Source organism: Hemiscyllium ocellatum, chromosome 31, assembly GCF_020745735.1.
Source record: "Hemiscyllium ocellatum isolate sHemOce1 chromosome 31, sHemOce1.pat.X.cur, whole genome shotgun sequence".
NCBI classification, from domain to species: Eukaryota; Metazoa; Chordata; class Chondrichthyes; order Orectolobiformes; family Hemiscylliidae; genus Hemiscyllium; species Hemiscyllium ocellatum.
In genome coordinates, this window is record NC_083431.1 from 22,199,005 (window position 1) to 22,221,596 (window position 22,592).

The 22,592-nt window shown below is 42.0% G+C and overlaps 1 protein-coding gene across 1 annotated transcript in view; it reads left to right on the forward strand.

Moving 5' to 3' along the window:
• The window catches only part of sez6b (seizure related 6 homolog b), a 428,333-nt gene that overhangs the window by 110,952 nt on the left and 294,789 nt on the right, over window positions 1-22,592 (forward strand). The window contains exon 3 of the mRNA XM_060847773.1: window positions 18,405-18,597. Coding sequence (XP_060703756.1) covers window positions 18,405-18,597 — 193 coding nt within the window. The remainder of the gene's footprint in view (window positions 1-18,404; window positions 18,598-22,592) is intronic.

Genomic DNA, 22,592 nt, shown 5'->3' on the forward strand with positions numbered 1-22,592 from the left:
CTTGTTCTGGCCTGTATGTGGCTCCAGACCCACAGCAATGTGATTGATTCTTAACCACCCTCTGGCAATTCAGGAAGAGCAATAAATGTTATTTCGCATTCCAACGTGGATTGAATAAAATGCAAGCTACTGTACATTTGATGTTTGTGTAAAATATGCATATGGAGTATAGTATGATATGCATAGCTAACAATAAATGCGCATATTTTAATGTATTTTTGAGATAGGTTGAAGCTTTGCCATATGTTTGCTAAACCAAACAACTTGAGTAATTGCACCCATGCTATTTAATTGCCATTTATTTGAGATACCAGATGTACGTTTATATTCTTTCTTGTTTCGTTCTTTTCTGGTATGCGGCTGGGACGGGCTAGGCAGCTTTTATTGTCTGTTCCCAATTGTTCTTGTACAAGTGGTAGTGAGCTGCCTTCCTGAGCCACTGCTGTTGCTGCTCATGGAACACAGTGGCAGGGAAGATACACAATCAGTGTGTTCACGAGTGAATCTCAGGATCTTTATCCAGTGACACTGACGGAATGGCGATATAATTCCAAGTTAGGTTGGTGAGTGACTTTGAGGGGAACTTGCAGATGGTGGTGTTCCCATGGAACTGCTGCCCTTTGAGATGTTGTAGGTTTGGAAGCTTCTGTCTAAGGAACCTTGGTGAGTTTTGCAATGCAACTTAAATGGTGCAGACTGTTTTGGCTGTGCTTCAGTGGTGGAGGGAGTGAATGGTGGATGAGTTGGATGGATTGTCAACCACGCAGACTGTTACAATACAGATGGTGTTGAGCGTTTTGGAGGAACACTCAGCCAACACGCTCCTGACGTGTGCCTTGTAGATGGCTGGCAGGTTTTGAGGAACCAAGAAGTGAGGTACTTACTGCAAAAATCCCAAATGTTGACCTGCTTTAGTGACCACAATAAATATATTACAAGTCCAGTGCAGTTTTTGTACAGTGGTAAACCCTTAGTAGCTTGATGAAGGGGGAATTACGTATCGGTAATGCCACTGACTGTCGAAAGGTCTCTTGTTGGAAATGGTCATTGCCTGGAACTTGTGTGGCACAAATTAGCTTGCTACTTTAGTGCAGAATGTTATCTTGTCCATGCGTAAATGTATTTTGGTGCTGACTGCTTCAGTATCTGAGGAGTCATGAATGGTGCTGAACATTATGCAATCTTTTTTAATGTAAAGCTCTTTTAATTCAGCAGATGGGTTGTAACTGACAAAGGCCCTTAGAATGTCGCAATATTATTATAAAATCAAAGTAAGAGATACTCGAGAGTTCGGTTTGTGTTAAGTACCCTGCATTTGTCTCAATAGTCTCGATGAATGTTTCATAAGGTTTAGGAAATCAGGGTGTACATACTATTACTAACCTAAAACTAACTTGAAGAAGTTCCAATAAATACTGTGAGGCCGGTGTTTTTATTTTGTCAATTAGCTGGCACAGTTAGACTCAACAAACAGAAGCTAAAGAGGATAAATGTCTCCCGAGTTTAACCCTTGGTGATTGCCAGAAGCATAGGAAACAGTGGTGCCTTTGAATAATTCAGCAGCTTGGATGCTCAAGCTGAACACATGCTCCAACAAGCCTGGCATTTGAACTGCAGTATACAAGGGGCAGAGTTCCAGGTGGCAGCACTGCCTTGGCCCACAGGCAGTGGGCAGCATGTGAAACACACTCTCTTGCTGGCACTATGTACTGACATTTCAGATCGATTGTGTTTTTTTTAAAAAAGTTCAGCTGCAGCTGCAGCCACTCTTCTGCTCCTGTCTGACAGGATGGGAATTGCTCTCGAGCTGATCCGACCATGATTTCATGGAGTGGTGACTTCCCAAACAAATCCCTCTGATGTTCCAATGAATGGCTGCTGGCAGTGATTAGGGTTTGCCTTAGCCCAGTATATTGCCCTATTTCTGTTCTGATTATCCCTTTCCAGAAAGGGCAAGGGGTTAAATGAAGTATCATATGAAGCAATGTAAGAAAGTAACAACAACAACAAATCCGCATTCCAGATTTCAAATTCCACTATGTGCGATGGCAGCAATTGAACCCAGGTTTCTAGATTAATGAGAGTGTCATGCTGGAAAAGCACAACCTGTCAGGCAGCATCCGAGGAGCAGGGGGAATCGACATTTTGAGCATAAGCTCTTCATCAGGAATGAGGGGTGGCCCCAGGGGCCTGAGAGATAAATGGGAGGTGGGGGTGTGTAGGGCTGAGGGGAAGGTAGCTGAGGATGAGATAGGTAGGTGAAGCTGATAGATGGGAGTGGATAGTTGGGAAGGAAGATGAACAGGTAGGACAGGACATGAGGGCGGTGCTGACTTGGAAGGTTGGATCTGAAATAAGGTGGGAGGAGGGGAAATGAGGAAATTGGTGAAATCCATATTGATCCTGTGTTGGTGGGTTCCAAGGCGGAAGATGAGGCATTCTGCCTCCAGGTATCAGGCAGTAAGAGTTTAGCAGTGGAGGAGGCCCAGGATTTGCATGTCCTCACTTTCTCCTCTCTAGATTAATGGTCTAGTGATAATACCACTAGGCCATCACCTTCCTCTGTGTCGCTGCAGACATCATAAGTTCTGCCTTCTGGCTTTTCTGCTCCTCCAGAGATCCATGCTGCAATACCTTGAGCACTCTATGCCCAGCACTAATAAACGGTTGTTACTATTTGCTCAGTCTTCCCATTTAATTCTGTCATAGTTCTCCTTTTATTATCACTGCAGCAGGGAGTGGAAAATTTCCAGCCTTTCTGATTCACCAAGCAGTTCAAAGTTCTTCATTGCTTACTTATGGTAGCTCACCCTCTTAAAGCTCTGAAAATGTACTCAATTCCAGCTTCATATCTGTCATCATGCTTTACATAATATGTTCAATGACTGTCACAAATCAAAGTGAAAGCAGATGTTTAGAAATCATATGACTATGACAAACTGGCCAATGCACCAAGTACAAATATATTTCTCCAATCCCTCCCCAAATACAGGTATCTTCAACAGTTATTTCTCTTCCTGCCATTACAAAGTCACTTTCATAACTGCTCCCAAAGATCTGTTCCTCATGACTTTCTCTTCCTCACTTCTGTGCTGCCTCTGTCTTCCAAACTTCACCACAATAACCCGCACAGCTCTGATGAAGCATCGTCTAGATTCGGAATGTACGTTTGCTCTCTGTCCATGGATGCTGCCTGGCCTGCTATGATTTCCAGCATTTGTTCTTTTCCGTACAGATTCCAGCATCTGCAGTAATTTCTCCTCCACTTTCTCAAACTCCAGTCTTCATAAACTTCAAATTTATCCAAAACTCCGTCCCATTTCCTGTCTACAGTTAGACCTATTCACCCAACAAATCTTTGATGATATTGTTTGTCTGTGAACTCCCCAGATCACAACTCATTCGAACTCTGCAATGCCCTCCAACCTTGTAATTGCACAGCATCTTGTACTGTCCCACTCTGTTCTGTCTTATATTTCCTTCTTGCTGCAGCTCACCAATATGAAGAAGCTTTAATCCAGTAAGGTCTCATCCCTGAGCAGTCTTCTGTAAATCTCTCTGCTCAAGAAAGCTTCTGAAAATAGATCTTTCACCAAGCTTTTATTTTCACCTTTTCTAACCAATTTCAGCTCTGGCATTTCGTTAGCACTCCTATTTCTGAGTGAAACCTCAAGACTGATACTCTAGTGTCGTGCTAAGGCAGGGTCACACTGTTAGAGGTTCTGCCTTTTGGTTGAAATGGTAAATGGAGGCCATTTCAGGTGCATTTAAAAGATGTTGAGGTAGAGCAAAGTCGATTTCTCCAGTGTTCTGATGGTATATTTATCTATACCAAGCAACACAAAAACAGAATATCTCACCATTAACATATCGCTATTTTTCAAATATTCATATCATTTTTGGATCTCAAAATAGATACAGTTGGGTTTTGATCACATTTGTGAAAGGCTTTCTGGTTCACAGATAAGGTTAGAAAGTCCTTCTAGAGCAATGATTAAATCCAGCATTGTTTTGACTGTTTTAGTTTGGTTTCAGACACTTTACCCCACCTAGCGTATTTTTAACACTAAAGGTCCTGTTTAGATATGTCGATTACCATTCAATCTTTGTAGTTGCTGTACCCCAATTCATTTGCCAAACCATATGAGGTTCTCTCATGTCGGAATTCTTTTACCTTCCCCACGGGAAAAGCATGTTCCTTTAGATATCTAGTTTTGGTGTCATCCAATGTTTTGTATTCATGAGGGAGGGCACATCAGAAATTGTGGGTGAAAGTGAAAAAGACAAAAAGGACACACGCCACTCTCTTGATTATAAAAAACATTTGAATTTGAGTATCTGAGGGCTAAATAAGTCTTCGGTTTATTGATGCTGTTTTGACAATAGACCCCATGTGAGTCTTCAGTTCAAATGCATACCATTAAAATCAACAGGAAGAATCTATTCTCCGAAAACAAGTCGCCTTAATCAATGATTGTAAAGCACAATAACCAGAGTAAGGAGAAGTAGCTGAGGAATATCTATCTGCAATTAAGCTGGGATAGAATAAATCATTTAGCTGAAAGAACAGTTTTAGCACTGGGATCTGTTTTTTCTTTTAAATCTGATACCGAGCTAAGGAATCACAGTTCAGGGAAATCGCTCTATTAACACAATCGGCCTTCAGCTGAAAGGTAGAGGGCATTTTGAAAAACAGCAATTGCAAGGAACTCACTTGAGGCCTTGCTTATGACTGTAAATGAGAGTTGAATTGGTGGAATAAATTTGATTAGTTTGTTTACCATTTGCAACTATAACTATCCCAAGTTTGGCTTACTTTAATTAAAATCTGCCCCACAGGCAGAGGCGTTTTCAGAGTTGGGAGCAGAGGATTGACGAATAATTGTGAACTAGTCAGGCTTGTACAACAGTCTAATGGGTTTATGATCACGTTTTCTGATGTCAGCTCACCAATGACTAGATTTAATGTGTATTCAGTATTCAGGATTATTGATACTTTCAGGTGGAAACTTATAGAGGTCTGAGCAATGTTGCCAATGGCAGGATTGGGTGCTAAGTGCAGTGAGGCCTATCTCCAGCTGGGGCCATCTTTTATACTCTTCTCAAGCAGGTTACACCTGAAATGTTGACTTCTCCACCTCCTGATGCTGCCTGGCTTGCTGTGTTCTTCCAGCCTCCTGTTTGTCCACTTTGGATCCCAGCATGTGCGGTTTTCTTGCCTCTAACTAAGATTCTCACCCTGTAGGGGTGTTGATCAAAGGGGATAATTGCTTATTGCCTTGTGGGTAGCCTAGCTCACCTCATTAATATGATGATATATAACCTTCATCTCACCACACTTTCCAGGGAAGCAGATATCCAGAAAACCCAACCCAGAAACCAGAGCAAGCACTTGGTGAATTCAGCTCACACCTTCTTCTGAATAACCTCCATTGTTGGACCCCAAGCATCAATATCTCAAGGTGCAGTACTCAGGCACCTGCCACATGTATCTCATGCCCATAGATATTTGTACCTGATATCTGCCAGTCTCTCAGAACACAATTTCCAATTTACTTAAAGAATATTTCCGCTCTTCAATGTTACATTGGCAGCTTTCATTGTAATGCTTGCAGTGATGACAGTCTGCATTCAAGGGCACACATCCAGCTCAAAGACTGAATCATCGAATCCCTATAGTGTGGAAATAGGCCCTTCAGCCCAACAAGTCCACACTAACTCTCTGAAGAATACCCACCCAGAGCCATTCCCCTAGCCCATTACCCTGAATTTAACCTTGACTAATTCACCTAACCTCCACATCCCTGAACACTATGGCCAATTCACCTACCCTGCCTATCCTTGGACTGTGGGAGGGAACCAGAACACCCGGAGGAAAGTCACACAGACATGGGGAGATTGTGTAAACTCTACACAGTCGCCCAAGACTGGGTCCCTGTGAGGTAGCAGTTCTAACCATTGTGCCACCATATCACCAGGCTCTTCTTTTCCTCTCTTTGTGCTCACTCACTCTGAGCCGACCTCAATACTCATGGAATCGGCCTCGCCTTGTTGATTTACCCCCTCAGTCAGCAATACTAAGCCCATCACCCGTATTGAGTCTTCCTGCTGTATCGTGGGCCTGTTCATTTCCTAGTAAGAGAGAGAGGCAGGGATTACACAAGATGGAATGGTGCCACAATTGTTACTTTTGATGTAGGTAGGGGAGGTATCCCGAATGTAAACTTTGGTGAGAAGTCGGTATAGGAGCTGAGATAGTGTGTGAAGATTCAGTGATAAGTTAGTGGCACTTAGCCTGGCAGAGCAGAACAGGTCATTGCCCTTCAATCTATATTGCTTTGCATTCCTCCAAATAGTTGAAATTTCTTTAACCTGCTATGCACCAGATCAAACACTCACAAAATATGTCAAGGAAATAGATTAGACCTTCAACTTTTCTTATTTTTAAAGGCAAGTGCCAGGTATTGCATTCTGGATGCAATTTGATTGGTCAAACTACCAGGCTTGAAGCAAAACATACTTTATTCATACACAATAGTTAAATTACAAAAGAAAAAGGACTGGAATATCTTAACTCTATTAGGAAACCTAACAGAATGATAGATTATTTAATTACTAATCAGCAATTGTGCCAGTGTAGTGACATCCCATAACCCACCCTTGGCAAAGGCAAATTCAGTAAGATAGATTGTCTCACATGTAATCTAGCAGCAGGAAGAGAAGCCCAACTTTTAGCTGTAAGAAAGAGTGAGAGGGATGTAGCAGCTTTCACAACCCAGTTGGGCGGCATGGTGGCACAGTGGTTAGCACTGCTGCCTCATAGCGCCAGGGACCTGGGTTCAATTCCCGCCTCAGCGACTGACTGTGTGGAGTTTGCACGTTCTCCCCGTGTCTGAGTGGGTTTCCTCTGGGTGCTCTGGTTTCCTCCCACAGTCCAAAGATGTGTGGGTCAGGTGAATTGGCCATGCTAAATTGTCCGTAGTGTTAGGTAAGGGGTATGGGTGGGTTGCGGGTCGGTGTGGACTTGTTGGGCCGAAGGGCCTGTTTCCACACTGTAAGTAATCTAATCTAATACCTTTTGAAAACAATAATGAAAATCCTGGTTGTGTGGGAGCTTGATCCCACCCATTCAGACTGCTTCTTTTGTTCCAACTTTTAAAAAATACCCAAGGGCTCACAAACTGTTTCTGATTTTAAGCAAATTGCTCACCACCTCCATCCCAACCTGTTTTCATAAAATAAACCAGAACAAAATAAACCTCTTAAGGACATAGTATCATCACAAATCCAGATGGTAACATCAGACTAGGCTGGCATGGTCCAGTGCTATGACAATAGTGCTGGGGTAGAGGGCATCCCACATCTGAACGAATCCATCCATCCTTCAGGAGCCTGGCATGAAACAGGAGCCCATTATAGATTTATTCTGTGAAAGAAAGAGCTTTTCTAAAAAAAATTACTAACCCAGGAAAAATAATAAATGCAAAATGTCGATTGTACAGTATTTCTATTTCTCTCTCTTTCATTCTGTCTCACACAGGCAATTACACTCACACACTCTCCCTCGCTTTCTCCCTTAAAAAAAGAATTCACTCCCTAACCTTTATACTCTCTTGCCAAAATACCATTGTACCTCCAGTGACTGCCCCAGGCATCAGGCTCATTGTGGGACAGCATGGTGGCTCATTGGTTAGACCTGCTGCCTTACAGTACCAGGAACTCTGGTTCGATTCAGGCAACTATAGTGTATGGAATTTGTACATTGTCCCTTTGTTTGCATGGGTTTCCTCTCTCAGTCCAAAGATGTGCAGGTTGGATGGATTGTAGAAGTGACTTAGGATAGTGAAGAAGGCGTTTGGTATGCTTTCCTTTATTGGTTAGAGTATTGAGTACAGGAGTTGGGAAGTCATGTTGCGGCTGTACAGGACATTGGTTAGGCCACTGTTGGAATATTGGATGCAATTCTGGTCTCCTTCCTATCGGAAAGATGTTGTGAAACTTGAAAGGGTTTAGAAAAGATTTACAAGGATGTTGCCAGGGTTGGAGGATCTGAGCTACAGGGAGAGGTTGAACAGGCTGGGGCTGTTTTCTCTGGAGTGTCGGAGGCTGAGGGGTGACCTTATAGAGGTTTACAAAATTATGAGGGGCATGGATAGGATTAATAGACAAAGTCTTTTCCCTGGTGTTGGGGAGTCCAGAACTAGAGGGCACAGGTTTAGGGTGAGAGGGGAAAGATATAAAAGAGACCTAAGGGGCAACTTTTTCAAGCAGAGGGTGGTACGTGTATGGAATGAGCTGCCAGAGGAAGTGGTGGAGGCTGGTACAATTGCAACATTTAAGAGGCATTTGGATGGGTATATGTATAGGAAGGGTTTGAAGAGATATGGGCCAGTTGCTGGCAGGTGGGACTAGATTGGGTTGGGATATCTGGTCGGCATGGACGGGTTGGACCGAAGGGTCTGTTGCCATGCTGTACATCTCTATGACTCTATGACTTCTAAACTGTGACCTAAATACATCAACCCAGTTAAAGAAACTGAATTCTCCTCCACCAACATAAAACAGACCAGAAACTGAACTGGAATCACCATATAAATTCAACAGTTTCAAGAGCGGGTCAGAGGCTGGGAATAATACAGCAGGTAACTCCCCACCTGATTCACCAAAGCCTGTTCATCATCTTTCAACACAAGTCAGGAGAGTGATGGAACTCCCCACTTGCCTGGATGAGTGCAGCAACAATAACACTCAAGAAGTTTGACACCATCCAGGACAAAGCAGTCCACCTGATTGACACCACATCCATAAACATTTAGTCACTCCACTACCAACACTCAGTAGCAGCAGTGTGTACTGTTTGTAAGACGCACTGTTGAAATTCACCTTAGACAGCACCTTCCATGTTCCTGACCACTTCCATCCTCCCAGTCTATCTGGTCTGAATTCCTCTCAACTGTAAGAAGGACAAGGGTAGGAGACACATGGGAACAACACCACCTGCAAGCACCTCTCCAAGCCACTCACCATCCAGACTTGGAAATATATCACCGTTCCTTCACTGTCGCTGGGTCAAATCCTGGAATTTCCTCCATAGTGGCATTGTAGGTCAACCCACAGCAGGTGGACTGCAGCAGTTCAGGAAGACAGGTCATCACCACCACCTCAAGGGCAACTAGGAATAGGCAACAAGTGCTGGCAGGCCAGTGATTCCCACATCCTCCAAGTGAATAAAAATAAAGATAGAATCCAGTGCAAAAGGAATAGAAAACCTCATACAGTTTAGAATGTTTTGGTTGGTCTTGAGGTATAATTGAGAACTGTGGTTGGTTATTTAATTTGTAGCAACATAAGCAGTAGAGAAGTATGAGCAGTTATATTTTAAATTCTCAATTTCCATGTTTCTTTCCAGCTACCAGTGTCGCAGGACATTGGTTCTTGAGACAGAGAAAGCTTTCTCTAACCTGTTGCTGTTCTGCAGTCAAAAGTCCACCTCCCTCCATCTTTCTACCACAGAATGTCTCAAAATAGCAGCTTATTCTATCCACAGGGTGAAGTTTCAGGATGGATAATAAGGACCTCTCCATGCCTCCCAGGGAAGACTTTCTACCAGGTTTCACTGTCCTTAGGGGAAATGTCAATTTCTTCTTGAGCTGTCATTTGTTGAACACGTTGATTGATTTCATGAAACTTGACCAAACTCTGTGGGTCAGTGATGCCTGAAGTCATTTTAAGTCATTTTGATTCCTATTTTAAAACCATTTCAGTTCATGAAAGTCTCAACTCGGAAGATAGAATTCAAAATCAGCAGTCTATATTTCATACTATCCTGACAGCATGCACAAGCTCTCAGTACTCCCTTACCACAGTAGGTTGCTGAAATGCAATTATTGTACCAAGTGGATCGTTACCTTTGATTAATCTTGTACTCTTGCAAAATTCTCAGCCATACCAAATAAGGCAATCTGATGGTAGTCTGAGTTCAAGCGCACGGTGATGGTGTAACCCTGAGTTACAGTGCTGTTTAAATCTTTTGATTTGCTTAACAATTAGAAAACTCTTTATTCATTTCAAGGATGATGGGTACACATTCAGCCAACTGAAATCATATTAAAGCAACATCGACATTGAAAAAGAAAACATAAAGAAACCTTTACAGTAATGATTATGTGTACAAACATGGACAATGCCAACTTGTATCTTTGTGCCCTCAGATCCTGGAAGGGATGAGGGTCCTTGTGTCTTGCATACTGGAAATCTGATTAGATATATCCCAACTCCAGGGATTTCTGATCATATTTGATTTAAATGCTAACTATGTTTCTCTCCCTATGTTCTACAAGACCTGCTGAATACTTCCAGCATTTCCATTTTTATTCTAATCCTGCTGCCAAGTCTAAGTATTTATCTGAATGTTTCAGGATGGTCCAAAAGTGACCACATAGCTGCCACATAGGAAACGTGAAATTCCGTGAGGCTGTGAAGACTGGATTGCCAGTGTGTGTGAGCTTGCGAGTAAGGCTAAAGAAAGTGGCAGGATGACTCTATTGCTGTTCAGCAGTGGCTAAATCTGCTGGAAGGCAGGCTGCTTTGTTACCTAGCTGACCAGATTGTATACAAAAACATAAATTGCTGGTGGAAGTTAGCAGGTCTAGTAGCATCTGGCAAGTCTCCAACATTTACAGTTCTTTATTTGATTCATATGACCAGATTGTATTCTTGCTGATTAATGGAAAATGGTCGGAAGTTTAGAGGATTTGATTTCTACTTAGCTGAAGAAAAAGAGTGCATCATTCAATTATAGTTGGGCAGAATTTAAATTAGTTATGTAGGAGACCCAATGTTAATACAATAGGGACACAGCATACTTTTGGAGAGGAACCAAGGCAGAGGGAGTTCAGCCATGGCTGTGTTGCTAGGGAGCAAGATGAAATTGGGTGGCACCTACTCTAACACTAGGAGTTTTACAGGTGAAAGAGATGAGTTTACAGTATGATTGACATCACAGAGACATGGTTGAGAGGGCAGCAGGTTTGTCAGCTCAGAATTCTGGGATATAAGAATCTTCAGGCAGTACAAGAGAGGGTGTAAAAGAGGAGATGGTGTTGCACTATTAATTAGGGAATTCGTTACTGTAGTAAGATCTTCAAATGGGGCTTTGGGAGTAGGACTTAAGAATAAAAAGAGGGCAGTCACACTACTGGGAGTGTGTTACAGACTGTCAAACATTCAGCAGATAATAAACGCGTAGATACATAGACAATTTGCTGATGTTTGTTAAAACAATCACAGTGCAGTTGTATTAAGGGATTTCAACTTCCCCAACATTAATTGGGATAGTCATAGCGTAAAGAGATTAGAGAGGTCAGATTTCTTGAAATATAATCAGCTCAGCTTTTTAATAGTGACATGTAAAAAGTCGAACAAGGGGCAGTGCAGTTTTGGACCTGATTCTGGGAATGAAACTGGTCAGGTGTTTGAGGAGAAGTGAGGACGTATTTTAGTGACAGCAATCATAACACAGTATGATTTAAGTTATTATGGAAAAGGAAAAGTTGGTCTGCAAAAAAAAAAGGTTTTGGATTGTGGGACGATAGATTTTATTAAAATAAGGCTGGATCTAGCTAAAGTAGACTGGGGATAGCTACTTTTGGAGTAATTCACAACAGAACTTTGGGGGTGGGGGGTGGAGGAAAGCATTCAAGACAGAATTGGTAAAGTACAAGCCCAACATGTACCCTTGCTGGTGAACTGTAAAGAGCAACGACCCCAGGGAATCCTGGATGTCTAGGAATATTTGGGGATGAATAAGAAGGAAAAGAGAGGCTTCTAAAAGGCACAAAGGAAGCAAATCAATGGAGGTGCTCATGGAGCATTGAGATCTCAAGGAGGAACTGAATAAAGCAATTAGGAGAGCAAAAAGTGGGCATGAAGAATCACTGACCGGTAAGATTAGGGGGAATCCAAAGATAGTCAGGCAGCATATCATGGGGAAGAGGATAAACAGGAAAATAGTAGTGCTCAGAGATGAAGGGGCTATCTGCTCATGGAGCTGGAGAACATTGATTGGGTGTTGAATCAATATCTTACATCTGTCTTCACTAAGGAGAAGGAGGATAAAGGTGGGCTTAAATGCAGAAAACTGCTGTGGGAGGCAAAGGAGGAAATTACAGGACCTCTGATCCAAATTTTAAATTCCTTTGTCGGGAGGTGTAGAGAACTAGAGAATGTAGTTCAAGTTTTCAAGAAGGATAGAGGAAGAATGGTATAGAGAAATCAGGGAATTATTGACCAGTGAGTCTCACATGAGTGGTTGGGAATCTATTGGAGAATATTCTCTGAAGATTTAATCTTCATTTGGAGAGGCAAGATTTGATCAGGGCTTTGTCAGAGAAGCGTTATGTCTAACAAATTTGCTTGAACTATTTGACAAAGTGACCAGGAGCATGAATGAGGACAGTTGATGCCATTTATTTTGATTTTACCAAAGCACCATATGGCAGTCTGTTAAAGTGTGATCCAGGGCACCTTGGTGAACTGTATCCAAAATTGATTTAATAGTACAAGACAGAGGATATTGGTAGAAGGCTATCTGTTTGACTGGAGGTCAGTGTCCAAAAGCATACCTCAGGAAGCAGCACTGGGTCCCTTACTGTTTGATGTGTATATAAGTGATATAGAAGAAAATGTGGGGGCATGATGAGTAGGTTTGCGGATGACACAAAGATTAACCAGGTGGTTGATAGTTAGGAAAAAGGTTTTGGATTACAGGAAGGTTTACAGGAATACACTTAGCAGGATTAATTTTCATTTGCCGTTGACCAACCCATCTGACTAATCCGTCTCTAAGTGTGAGGTAATGCATTTTGGAAGAAATAACAAGACACGGGATTATTCAGTGAATGGCAGGACATTAGGAAGTTTGGAGGAACAAAGGGATCATGAGATCTTGTCCATATATCCCTGATAGGGGCAGGAGGGGTTCATAGGGTAGTTAGAAAGGCATACAGGATACTTGCCTGTGTCAGTCATGGCATTGATTATAAGAATAGTGACGTTATGTTAGAACTGTGCAGGACTTCCATTAGGCCCGAGCTGGAGCACTGTGTGTAGTTGAAAACAGCTGATCCCCTTAGTTTAAAGGGTCAATAACCAGGGGCCATAATTTTAAGGTACAAGTCTGAAGGTTTAGGGAGGATTTCAGGAAAATAATTTTCACCTAAAGGGTAATGGGAATCTGTATTGCACTGCCCTGGAGAGTATTTGAGGCAAGAAACATCACAACCTTTAAAAGGTTCTTTTCTTGGCACTAGGTCATGTCTATTACTAGCCAAGGCTATGGGCCAAATGCTGGAAAGTAGGATAGAGTAGATGTAGAGTAATGTTTTTTTGTCAATGCAGACTCAATGGGCTGAAGGGTCTCTTCTGTACTGTTTGATTCTAAAATTGCCTCTCATTCGTGAATAAAATAAAGCTGACGGGCGATTTATTTTCAAATGTGTGCATGTCAAAAAGTGTAGTGCGTACAAGTGCAAACATAATTTGTTAAATGCGATGAAATACATTTGGATCTGATGTAACATGATCTCGCATTATGAGAAAATTGCACAATAGCCACGCCATGTAAACTAATGGGGCTGGAATTGCATTATAGCCTATATAGATAAGGAAAGTTTGCATTCTTCAAATAATGGTCTAAGTTCTTCAATGGTGTTAAAGCCCATTCATGTTGAAGAAACCCACATTAAAGCAGAACCATGTGTATGCTTAAGTCTTCATGTTTGTACATACAGACTCCATTTGGTTATGGGTCCAATTTAGAATCATTTACAGGAAAGGTTTCCCTGTCCCATTCTCACAGACACAACTACCCTGCTGTATGTAACAAAGAAACTGCAAATACTGGAAACCAGAAATAAGTGCAGAAAGTGCTGGAGAAAGTTAGTGGTCTGGCGGCATCTATTGCGAGAATGACAGATTGAATGTTTCAAGTCCAGTGACCTTTTGTCAGAACAGATTACCCTGTTTTATTCAGTTTGAACTTGAACCACGCTATTATTTCAAGCCTCTAAATTCTCTAAATGCACCACTGAATAAAATTGATGTATTGCAGTTGTACAAACATTGAGGGCTATAAATTGGCTTGGGCCTTAGTGCAAAATGAGCAGTAACAAATTGGCAACCTCTTTCCTGTCTGGCCTAATTTTAATTAGAGTTTACAGCTGTAATGCTTTCTTGTCCAATTTCACTCCCGTTCAAGATGAATTTATTCCCCACAGCCCTCATTTCAGGTTTGTCCTGTTGTTCCAGAGCTCAGCAAGAACATTTTTTTTCAAGATCAATAATTCTGTCCTTGAGATATCAAATACTTGTGGCAACAGAACTTCAAGCAGGCATATGATGCCATGGGACAGAGTATTGGTGTTAAATCCTCACTCAGTTAACTGTTACGCCAAAGAATGCAAGAAAGGATGATAGTGGCCTTAGAATTATTGATGACCATTTTTCTAAATTACACATAATGAATTTGCAAGACTTACGTTCATCCTTAATGTTCCTGTTTATTTTAAGTGGGTAAAAATTGATTTTAAAAATTCCACAATATAGTTTGAAATTTTGTTTTCTAAAATTAGTTACTTCTGGACTGCTGTAGGCCATTTTCTGGGAAATAGGTTAACAACTACCTTGCATCCAGGATTTACTTGCTGTAGCATTAAGCCACATAAAATCAGGTTCTGCTTCAGCTGCAAAAGTAGAAAGATAGCCCTTTAAAGGTCACAGGGATAAGATGTATACCATGTGGTATTTCTTCAGGAAGAAATGATGGATGAATTGGGCCCCTCTAGACTAAGGAATGAGTAAAGAGAAGAGCAGTGAAGCAGACCTTGGTTATAGTGGCCGATGCAAGTCTTCAATTCTTTAGATAAAACCGCTAAGGTTTTATCTAAAATATACAACTCTTAATAAGCTTTTGGTAAAAAGACTAAGTTAAAAACTGCATTATCTTTGATTTCAAAACTTCAGTGTAGCACTGAGAGCAATTGCTAAGTGAAATGCAAATAATCAAAATGATTTCTATTTTTTGTCCATGATTCTATTTTGACATGTAATACTCTGACCCATCTCCCTTTGTTGGAGAGATCCAGTGGTATGCTTACAGTGGTCTGATGCTTCATATGTAACAGATCAATGAATGAGAGAGCCTGAAGATATAACTAGAGCAAAACTCTGCAGATACAGGATTCATGGTCCATGGATGACCTTCCTAACCATCACCCAATTAAGGTTCTGCAATAGTCCTTTAAGGGTCTCATCAGTCTGATGACCTTCCTTCCTGGCAAGTGGAGAAAAGTAGCTGATTTCCCAACCAGGAAGCCAGCATGGTCTGCCTGCCAAGTTATGGAGGCTCCTTCATTTGCTCCAGTCTGAGGGCATTGGTGACGTGGGGGTGGTGGTTGGCGGAAACCACTCTCCTGCCCTTAGCTCCAACAGCCACTGACCCCACCGAGCAATGCTTTTCACCTGGAATTGACTCACCCCTGCCACTCCCAGTCAGTGTCACTGTGCAGCCTTGGCTTGCAGCTCCTAGTTGCTGGCTGCTTGCCTCTGATTGTGGTGGGAGATTTCAAACCCTTTGGTTTCCAATTAGCAGAAGAAGCAAAGTGTCATGTTCAATTACCTCTCATCCTTGTACAAAATGAAGCTGTGAGTCTGTTTCAAAGTATGGGCATGTCAAAGTATGAAATACATGCGAGTGTAAATTGAATTACATGAATGCAATTCAGCTAAGTTGAAGCATTCACAGTTGTGCGTACAGGACTCCATTTGATTATGGGTCAAGACAGAACCTATTTACAAAGAAGGTTTTCCTGTGCCCATTCTCACAGGCACAATTACTCTTTTGTTATCTTGTTGCTTGAACTTGACCCATGCTATCATGTCAAGCTTCTAGATGCTCCGACCTGGATCCTAGATACAGGACTAACTCTATTTGACTGGCAGCTTCAAGTGGAGCGGAATTTCTTTGCTGTGGCATTTCTAGGTCAAGAAGCCAGCCGGTCAGCTCATAAATGCTTGATTGACACTCGATCTGCCAGACTTTCATGCTGGTGGGGTGATGGGGCTTTATTTCCAACCCCTGTCTGCCTAGGTATCGACCCCTTTAATTCTCCATGCAGAATGTCCTGTGTTTGAGCCCCTGCCCCTGCTCTGCTCCAATAAAGCTCCGCGTGTGCTTCAGGAACAATCTTTCATCTAACAAAGGAACAGCGCTCTGAAAGCTTGTGCTTTCAACTAAACCTGTTGGACTATTACCTGGCCATCATGTGACTTTTGACTTTGTCCAACCCAATCCAACACCTCCACATCACAATATCTTTCAAACAACTGATTTCAAGAGCCTTCAGTCTTGGCTTGAGACCCTGTTTTTGTCTGGACTTTGTGCTTTTTGAAATGTTTTGAACAGCGCCTGTTGGTGTTGATTCTGTTTTGATTCCATTTAATTTTCCATTAGACCTATCATTGTTTCTTTCCCAGTGCCATTTTCGTTTGCCTTGTATCATCCCTTTTGTCATTTCATTTCTCTGCTTTCTACATTAAGATCTTCCTTCTTTCCCTCACTCCTTCCCCTACCTTCATTAAAAATGGCTGCATCACCAAGTAGCCCTGGTTCAGACAAAGGATTCACTGAACTGAAACATTAATTCTGTTACACCAGTTCTCCTTCTGCATTGCCAGATCTGTGATTCCAGCATTTTCCATTGGAGATGCATTCACAGGATGTGGGCATCATTGGCCAGGCCAGTGTATATTGTCTATCCCTAATTGCACAGAGGGCAGTTAAGAGTCAACCACATTGCTGTGGGTCTGGAGTCATACATCGGCCACACCAGGTAAAGACAGCAGTTTCCTTACCAAAAGGAAATTAGTGAACCAGATGAATGTTTCTAACAATCAGCAATGATTCTATAGTCATCATTAGATCATCATCTGCAATGGTGGAATTTGAACTTAGATCCCCAGGGCACTACCTGTGTGTCTGGATTAATAGTCTAATTATAATAGCACAAGATTGGACAATATGGATTTAGAGGAGGTATAAATGGCTCTAACAAAATGATCACCAACTGATTGTGGAAAAATATTGTTTGATGGTTTCAATTTGAAATTGTTGACTTAATTGTTGAGACCAGAAGCGATGGCATGGTTTGTTGAAAGATTATGTATTGTTCCTCAAACTCCTGTTGAGCTTCTTTGGGATGGTTGTTCACTGAGCAACAGAAAGAGTTTGGGAGTTTGGAGATCAAGGTCAGAGTCAAAGTTAACATGACAGACAAATGGAACCTTAGGGTTGCACATGAGGTATGAACTGAGCTCTTTCGTTAGGCAGCTGTCCAAATCAGGACCAGAAAACTCACTTTATAACTAACTCTGAATTTGTGAATGGCTTAGACACATCTGATATGCCTCCTCCATTTTGATGCTGTATTTCATAACCGCAATCTGTACAAAGGTGCATTTTCAAAAGTCTTCATACTTTACTGGATTACAAGATTCTCCTGGATTTTGAAAGGAAAAACATTGGCACATATTTGGGCATAATCTTTGGATCATGAGGCACACAGCAATTTTAGGCATCATTTCTTCAGAGAGTGTGTCTGACTGCACGTTCTCCCCGTGTCAGCGTGGGTTTCCTCCGGATGCTCCGGTTTCCTTCCACAGTCCAAAGATGTGCAGGTCAGGTGAATTGACCAAGCTAAATTGCCTGTAGTGTTAGGTAAGGGGTAAATATAGGGGTATGGGTGGGTTGCGCTTCGGCGGGTCAGTGTGAACTTGTTGGGCCGAAGGGCCTGTTTCCACATTGTAATCTAATCTAATCTAAATATGTATCCTGGCTTGTCAGCATGTGCTGCCTGCTTTCAGGTATTTATTCTTCCTCCTGTCTCCCTGTGCAACAAAATATTCCAGGCTCAGTGTGAGCCAGAGACTTTTCAAATACCATTCTGATGCTTAGGTGAAGTGGGCTGGAACAGTTTGATTCATGTAGGAGCTGTACTGCTACAACAAAGATAGAATTTGCAGTGTTATAGTCCTAATTTGCAGCCAATGTTTATTTATGATGCAATTCAATGCCAGGGAAACTGGATCATTAAATTTATATTTAACTAAGATTTAACTTGAAGGGCTGCTAAGCTTAATGCTGAGACATAAATTTCTTGATCACGTTAAGTACATGACGAGTAAGCCTTGGACAGTGGCAATGCTACATGAGAGAGCAATCTAAGAAAGGATTAATAAACGTTAAAATGTAGAATTTCTGCTACTACTTCCAAGCCACTCGGCTCACATCGAAATGCCTTGATACTTGGTAATTTTGTAACAGCATTTTCCAAACAATCTCTCTGTAGGTCAAAAACATCAGCCTGTCTGAAGGAGAGGTGCTCACAATTGAAGGACTTGATGGAGATGAACTGACTGTTCTCGCCAACGAGTCGATTTTAATGAAGGGGCAGGTGATTCGCAGCCCAAGCAATCAAGTTGCTATCCACTTCCAGAGCATTCAACTTGGAAATCCAGGCTCATTCCAATTCCATTATCAAGGTAAGTGCTTACACACCAGGGCTGTAATCATGAGGCGAAAGCAATGCCACTATTTTGTGGCCGAGTATTTTATCAAATCTGAAAGCAATAGTCCCGACTTAGAAAAAAGCACTTGCTTGCTAGATCTTGCACAAATGGAAATTTATATCCAGTTGTGTGGACTTGTACTGATATTTATCAGGAACTGTGTAAGAGACTCATATGCACAATATATGTTCAAAAGTAATATCTTCCCAACAGAGTTCCTTTAAGAGCTTAGTTTTAGCTGATGTAAAATATCTTTCTAAAAGACTGGTTTATGTCAATAATGAATATGTTTGTGCTGTATTTACTTGGAGAATTAATGGAGACAAAATAAATATTTAGCACTATTTTAAACTGCTCAATATTGTTTCCATTCCTCTGTCTTCAGAGGCTGATGGGTGGTAATCAATCTGGTTCAGTGGAAGGTGCAGGAGGGCATGCCAGGAGCAGCACCAGGCATACCAAAAAATGAGGCATCAACCTAGTGAAGCCACCAAACAGGGCCACTTATGTGCCAAACGGCATAATCAGCAGGTGATAGAGCTAAGCGATCCCACAACCAACAGATCAGATCTAAGCTCTGCAATCTGGCACATAGGAAGATGGTTGTAATTGTTGGAAGTCAGTGCTCTCTGCTCCAGGACATCTCTGTAGGAATTCCTCAGTATAATGTCCTTGGCCCAAACATCTTCAGCTGCTTCGTCAATGACCTTCTCTCTATCATAAGGTCAGAAGTGGGGATGTTTGCCGATGATAAATGGTATATAACATTTGTACCACGCAAATGCCAGGCAATGACCATCTCCAATAAGAGAGAATCTAACCACCATCTCTTGACATTCAGTAGTGCTGCCATCACTGAATCCCCCACTATCAACATCCTAGAGCTTATCAAATGTGCCAGAAACGCAATTGTACTTGTCATATAAATACAGTGGCTGCAAGAGCTGGACTCGCATCTAACTGACACCAAAATTGGTGGTATAATTGACACTGAAGAAGATTATCTAAGATTACAAAGGGATCTTGATAAATATGGCCAGTGGGATGAGGGGTAGCAGATGTAATTTAATTTGGATAAATGCAAGTTGTTGCATTTTGGAAAACCAAACAAGGTCAAAATTTATACAGTTAATAGAAGGGCCTTGGCTAGCATTGTCAAACAGAGAGACTGAAGGATTCAACTACATAGTTCTTGCAAATTAAGGTCACAGGTAGGTGGTTAACAAGGCGTTTAGCATACTTGCCTTCATTGCTCAGACTACTGAGTATAGGAGTTGGGATGTCATATTGAGGTTGTACAGGACATTGGTGAGGCCACTTTTGGAGCATAGTGTACAGTTCTGGTCACTCTGCTATAGGAAGGATAGTATTAAATTGAGAAGGGATCAGAAAAGATTTACCAGGATGTTGCTGGAACTGGATGGTTTGAACTATAAGTATAACTGGGACTTTTACACTGGAGTGTAGTTGGTTGAGGGGTGACCTTACAGAGGCTTATAAAATCATAAGGTTCCCGAGGGTGGGAAAGTTCAAAATAAGAGACCACATTTTTAAGGTGAAAGGAAGATTTTAAAAGGGACCTGAGGGGCAGATTTTTCACACACAGAGTGGTTTGTATGTGTAATGAACTGCCAGAGGTAATGGTGGATGCAGATACAGGGATGAGATTCCAAAGACATTTAGACACATACAGGAATAGGGAAAGTTTGGATGGTTATGGGCCAAGCACAGGCAGCTGAAACTAGTTTAGTTTGGGAAACCTGAACAGTACAGACAGTTGTTCCAAAGGGTCTGTTTCCATGCTGTATGACTCCATGCTGTATGACTCCATGACTCAACAATTACAGTGGCTGCAAGAACAGATCAAATGCTAGGAATACTGCCATGATAACTCACCTTCTGACTCCCCAAAGCCTGTCCATCAACTACAAGGCACGAGACAGAAGTGTGATGGAATACTCTCCACTTGCCTGGATGAATGCAGCACCAACAACCCTCAAGAAGCTTGACACCATCCAGGACACAGCAGCCCTCTTGATTGGCATCACATCCACAAACATCCACTCCCTCCACACCTGACGCTCAGTAGCAGCATTGCATCAACGTGATGCACTGTAGAAATTCACCAAAGATCCTTAAGCAGCACCTTCCAAACCTACGACCACTTCCATCTGAAGAACAAGGGCAGCAGATAAGTGGGAACACCACCATCTTCAAGTTTCCCTTCAAATCACCCACTATCCTGACTGGGAAATATATTGCTGTTCCTTCCGTGTTGCTGGAGCATAATCTTGGAATTTCCTCCCTAAGGGCATTCTGGGTCAACCCACAGCACATGGACTGCAACAGTTCAAGAAGGCAATTCACCACCACCTTCTCAAGGGCAAATAGGAATGGGAAATTAATGTTGGCTAGCCAGCCATACACACATCCTATGAGTGAAATTTTTAAAAAATCAAGGCTTTCACGTTGATCTCAAGAGTCTGAAGTGACTACAGCATGTTTTGGATGTAGGTTTGCTCGCTGAGCTGGAAAGTTCATTTTCAGATGTTTCGTCACCATACTAGGTAACATCTTTAGTGAGCCTCCGGACGAAGGCACATTGAAAATGTTACCTAGTATGGTGATGAAATGTCTGAAAATGAACCTTCCAGCTCTGTGAGCAAATCTGCATCCAAAACCTCAACCTGAGTTATAAATCTTCCCAGAACTTGCAATAGCATGTCTGTGTAGTGCAAAAGATAGTCAGTGGTGAGAGCCCACTAGTTACACCAACAAATAAGAAAAGTTATCTTCTGGACATTATTTGTAGTAGATGATGTGCAAAACTTTCTCTGGTTACAATTCTTTAAGAATGCTTTTGAACAGTATTTTTCTTGAAACCTGACATGTTTTGGTTACATTATTACTAATGCATATAGAAGGAATCTTCCCTTTACTTCACAGGTCATTTCAATGCTTTTGGTGAACAATCATTGCATAAAACTTCAACAGCACACCAAGAGCATGTTTCATTGCAACAAATATATATGTTTGCCATGATCTTTGTTGAGGGTTTGTCAGTTGTTTCACTTTGTGTACTGGATTCAGTTGTCCTTGTTTGAGGGCGGAAGTCAACACCAAATCAATTCTTGTTGTAGTGCCCCTCACCTGCCTGGCTGCCCCTCCATCTCTTGCCCCTCCTGACTCATCCTCCTCTTGGTGCCACTTGTGACTCCTTCAACTGTCAGCGCTCCTCCTGGCTCCTAGCTCTCTCACTGTCTCCTCTCCATGCCACCCCATCTCCTCCATCCTCTCAGCCCTCCTCTTAGTGCCTCCTCCTCCCCTTGGAGCCGTCTTGACTCCACATTCCTTGGTACCACTTCAAATTCCTCCCCCTCACTTGTTCGTCATGAGTCCTCCCCCTCACAGTGCCCCTCTTGGGCCCTATCCTCTCAGTGCCCTTCCATTTTTTCCCCCTCCACATCTCTGCACCAGTCTGGGCTCCTTCCCTCTCAGAGCCATTCTATGTCACTGTACCATGTCATTACATAAATAATGCTAACAATCGCTGAAGCTCAGGTTTTCTGGGCAAGGAATAAGAACATATCCTCACAAAAGGAAAGATTACGGGACACTGTGAGTGCTCGAATGTTGTGTATACATACAACTTATGTTAGGAAAGGCCTTTGACTACATGTATTCCATTGGTGAATACTTTTGGGTTGATTGTGTATCGTTCAGTTAGTTTTGGCAAGTTTTCAGCGACTGTTACTTCTGTTTAGGGAATGGAAAATAAAGAGCAGGCAAAATCTTCTCCCCACGGAAGATATAATTTTATTCTTTGCTACTTTATACTTTTAGGAGAAAGTGAGGACTGCAGATGCTGGAGATCAGAGCTGAAAATGTGTTGCTGGAAAAGTGCAGCAGATCAGGCAGCATCCAAGGAGCAGGAGAATCGATGTTTCGGGCATGAGCCCTTCTTCAGG